The 3,897-nt window shown below is 40.7% G+C and overlaps 1 protein-coding gene across 1 annotated transcript in view; it reads right to left on the bottom strand.

The window, feature by feature from the left end:
• RANBP3 (RAN binding protein 3) overlaps positions 1–3,897 on the bottom strand; it is a 35,871-nt gene that overhangs the window by 1,052 nt on the left and 30,922 nt on the right. Inside the window, exons 15-17 of the mRNA XM_010179634.1 lie at positions 3,182–3,302; positions 2,387–2,529; positions 380–560 (exon numbers count right to left, since the gene is read on the bottom strand). Of these exons, the coding sequence (XP_010177936.1) occupies positions 380–560; positions 2,387–2,529; positions 3,182–3,302 (445 nt within the window). The remainder of the gene's footprint in view (positions 1–379; positions 561–2,386; positions 2,530–3,181; positions 3,303–3,897) is intronic.

Genomic DNA, 3,897 nt, shown 5'->3' with positions numbered 1-3,897 from the left:
TCCACGCCCCTTTGTAAATCTTTCCAAATGGCACTCAAGGGTCAGCATGGATCCTGCCTGCTCAGTTGCCCTGACAGACATCTCAGGTTCTGAGTGCAAGCCCTAGTCATGCTGAAGGCAAAAATGAAACTCACAACAACCCCTTGAAAAAATCCCGTAAACAAAACCAGAACTAATTGAAGCACAGGTAACCTCTGCTAAACTGTGACATGTAACCCAGATGGAAAGCAGCACAGGGGCCTTTTTACCAGTTTGGAGAAGCAGCAAAAACCAATTGCCAAAAAAGGCAATACCTGCAATTATCCCACAAACAGCCTGCCTTAAAGAATGACAGAGAAACGTATGGAAAACAGGAAACTCCGCTGGCTTTCTTGCTTACCACTTCCAACTGCTCCTGAAGGTGCAATGACATCATCATCGCTGTCTTCCTCGTTTGATTGTGTTACCTCTGGCTCAGGTGCTACATTCTTGACTTCTTGCTCTTGTTCCACTCTACTCCGCAAGGCCAAGATCCGGTGGTGTAACGCAGCGTACAACTGCCCGGTATCTTTAGAGCTCGCCTACATTTTTTTAATATGCAGAAACAAGAAAACAGTGCAAGGAATTATTGCAGAATAAAACACTGCTTACGTAATACACACCAGTCACGCCAAATTTCACAGTCTACTTTTCATAGGGTTTTTCAAGCTAGGTCAGAATGGGCTGTGGGATACGTAGCGAGGTGCTAGACATCATGAACCGATGGTGAGAGTATGTTCCTCTCCATTCAGCGCAAACTTTCTCCAGCTAACTGTGCTAGTTGATTTTATACAACCTTCTTCATCCAGGAGTCACAGAGCTCCCTCACACTCCCCAAAAGCTTACGTTAGAAAGACCTTTAAAAAGTTTGTCTTGCACAGATTTTTCCAGGTTTGTTAATCACTCGTCTTTACATATTAGTTAATCATAATCAAGTCACTTAATTGTTTCATGATGCACTGACATAACATTTCAACATAAGGTATCACGAGAAAACTGAATGGACATGTAGTCAGGCACGTGATTATTCTACATTTGTTTTAAACTCTTTTTATACTGGTCAGCTGTTCAGAGGGAAGCATTTGTGATAACTTGACAAAGACTGTTTTGGGGTTTAACTCTCAAAGGTTAATGGTGACTTCATGCCTTCAAAAGAATCCATTTTTAGGTCTATTGAACTAAGTATTTAATGGACACTACTTACAAGAGAACTCCCTTCTGAATACCATTAAACGCTGTCTTCACTATATCAATGAAGTCCTCATATTAACAATCATTACCGTGACCCCAAGGTAACTGTAAGGTAACAATCCCACTTTTCAGATTCTTTCATGAAAAAATGTTTTCAACCCTCCCCATCTGCCACCTCTGTAGCTGCAAAATTCCCCTGCAATGAGCTGCAGTGAAGAAAATCAACAGTGCATAACCTGATGACAGACCAAGTCAAACTTGTCAAATCTAGAAAAACGCTGAGGAAGAGTTATCCATTAATTTCACTGCTTTTTCCTCATGAATGATACTCTATCATTAAGCTCCACTCTGGGAGTCCAGACCCCAGCCCTACAAACCTAACGTCACAGGGGAAGCTGATCATTTCTTGCATTCTCTTAATTTCTGATCCATAAAAACACTTCATTCTTGAGTAACCCCTTGTGCAGAAGCAGTGTTAGTCAAAAGAATGCGTTCAGGCCTCAAAATCTGTAAGCACTCTTAGCAGACGCTGGGGAATGACCTTTCCTGCTGCCTGTATCTTAATCTCCCAAGTGTTTTAGTAATTCTAATTGGGATTGCTGTTTCCCCATTTAGCAAGCACAGAAATCCCTTTCGCTGTCCTGCTACTGCTTTGAATACTCTGTATTAAAAGAAAATCCAAGTTAAAATGTGTTACCTTTCACTACTAACACAATGTTTTTGACAGATAGTATTTCACTTCCAGTGAGCACCAATGCCTCCACCCATGCTGTAGACAATGACAGCTTTCTTGTACCAAGTAGTTCTGGTATATCGACTTTTGATTACACCACTACGTAGACATCTATGAAATGCCCACACTTCCTTTGATAACAAGAAGTGATTAGCATTCATCTTACACTACAGTTAAAGCCTTAATAGGTGTGGAACAGATCCCACAACTCCATGGTCAACACTTTGGACAACCTGGCTTCCTAAAACAGCCTTTTACGTGGCATTTCATCACAACTAGTAAGGCTTTTCAGACAAGCAAAGTCTGCCAAGGCCCTTGTCTTTGGGGAGGGGGTGGTGGTAAGGAGGCAGGGTGCAAAGAAAAATGAGAATATGACCTCAACTGCAACTTAAGCAAGCATTATGTTTAGTAGGAAGGTTAAGACAAACAAAAAACAGTACTCACTGATATAAGGAAAACTTTAACTCCCTGGTCCTCTGTATCCATGGCAGTGATGCGGATACTCTTCTCACTGGCTTTATCAATCTGCATCTGAGCCCAGAGCTTGGTATTTAAGATTAACCTGAGACTCCCCTGAGTCCTCATCACTAAAGCCAACATACAAGATCAGTTAGGTGGAAAACAACACAGCAGGAAGCTCAAAACAGCCCAGACAGCTTTTCATTGTGTGAATGTTTCAGTCTCTTTACAAAGAATATCAATAAGCCCTTAAAACAGGAACCTTGTCACAACTGTTAATCAGAAGAATGTCAGCATTAAAGATTATCAGTCATGTCTAAAGGTATTTAGTCCAAAGTCTTACATGTTAACGCACCAAAGTTGAGTGGCTGGGTCTGAGCTGATAATCTCAGGCTAATGCACATTCCTGCAGTCTGAACAACTGTGCTATTCAAAGAGACTTTCCCTCCCCCTGCAAGCACCCAGACCCAAAAAAGCAAAGAGCCCAGATCTGAAGAAAGTTACCATACATTTCTAGTCAAATATTCTAGTTGCTAAACACAGCCTGCTTTTATGGGGGTGGAAGGTAACTGGAACATTTGCTACAATTAGAGAAAGTATTCAAAGACACTTTTGAAAGGAATGGTCATAAACTGAAACAAGAGAAAAGGTCCAAAGTGCTTTCTGAGTTGCTGTAGCTAAGACATAACCTAATGTGGATGCTGCTGTGTCTCATGGAAGCATCCTATGAAAACAGGACTGCCTATCATCCAGTACCTCATTTCCCCTGGTTCCTCTTACCCAGCCGAGACTGTAATGTCCCATCATCTGTTGAGGCCATATCATTGAGTCTCAGAAGTCCTCGACCTCTTTCCACCCAGGACTGAGAGTTTTTATCAAATACAAACAGCTTGCACTGAATCTGTAACAGAAAACATCTCTATAGAATAGTGGTTGATTGAAGTAATGGTATATTTCATATTTAGTTACCTACAGCTGGTTAAAACCTCTCAGATTTCATATTGGAATTTTAAACTGTTTATAGCTGTGGAAGCCAAAGTAGTCATCCTCTCTTTAGCATATTTTGAAAAATTTTTTGCAATCTGGTTTCATAAAGTTTTATTAGCAGAAGGCAGATATTCTTAAAGAACACTGCTGCTCAAGACCAAACAAGAAGAACCATTTTCAGATAAGGTACAAACTTCCACAGAGGAAACTTATTGTGATAAGAGACTGGGTAAGAGTCAGCTATAGTCTTGAACCAGTCAAATCTTTTACAAGAAGATTTAAAAGAAGACCCAGCACAATGAAAGCAAAGCAAAATTATTCCTGTGTTAAGGAAGAAGAATGAACAAAGGTGTTAATTCATTATCAATTTGTAAAGCCTGGCCCACATGAAGTCATGAATAAACAAGAGGCATTTTTCCTGCCATCCTGGTTGACCAGTTTGAAATAGTACAGCTTTTGTACTTTCTAATGGCAGGGTTGCTCCTGCTTCCCACAAAAGCTCCCGCTTT

The sequence above is a fragment of the Mesitornis unicolor genome, unplaced genomic scaffold (genome assembly GCF_000695765.1).
Source record: "Mesitornis unicolor isolate BGI_N332 unplaced genomic scaffold, ASM69576v1 scaffold26742, whole genome shotgun sequence".
Lineage (NCBI taxonomy): Eukaryota > Metazoa > Chordata > Aves > Mesitornithiformes > Mesitornithidae > Mesitornis > Mesitornis unicolor.
This window is presented reverse-complemented; position numbering and strand designations above follow the sequence as displayed.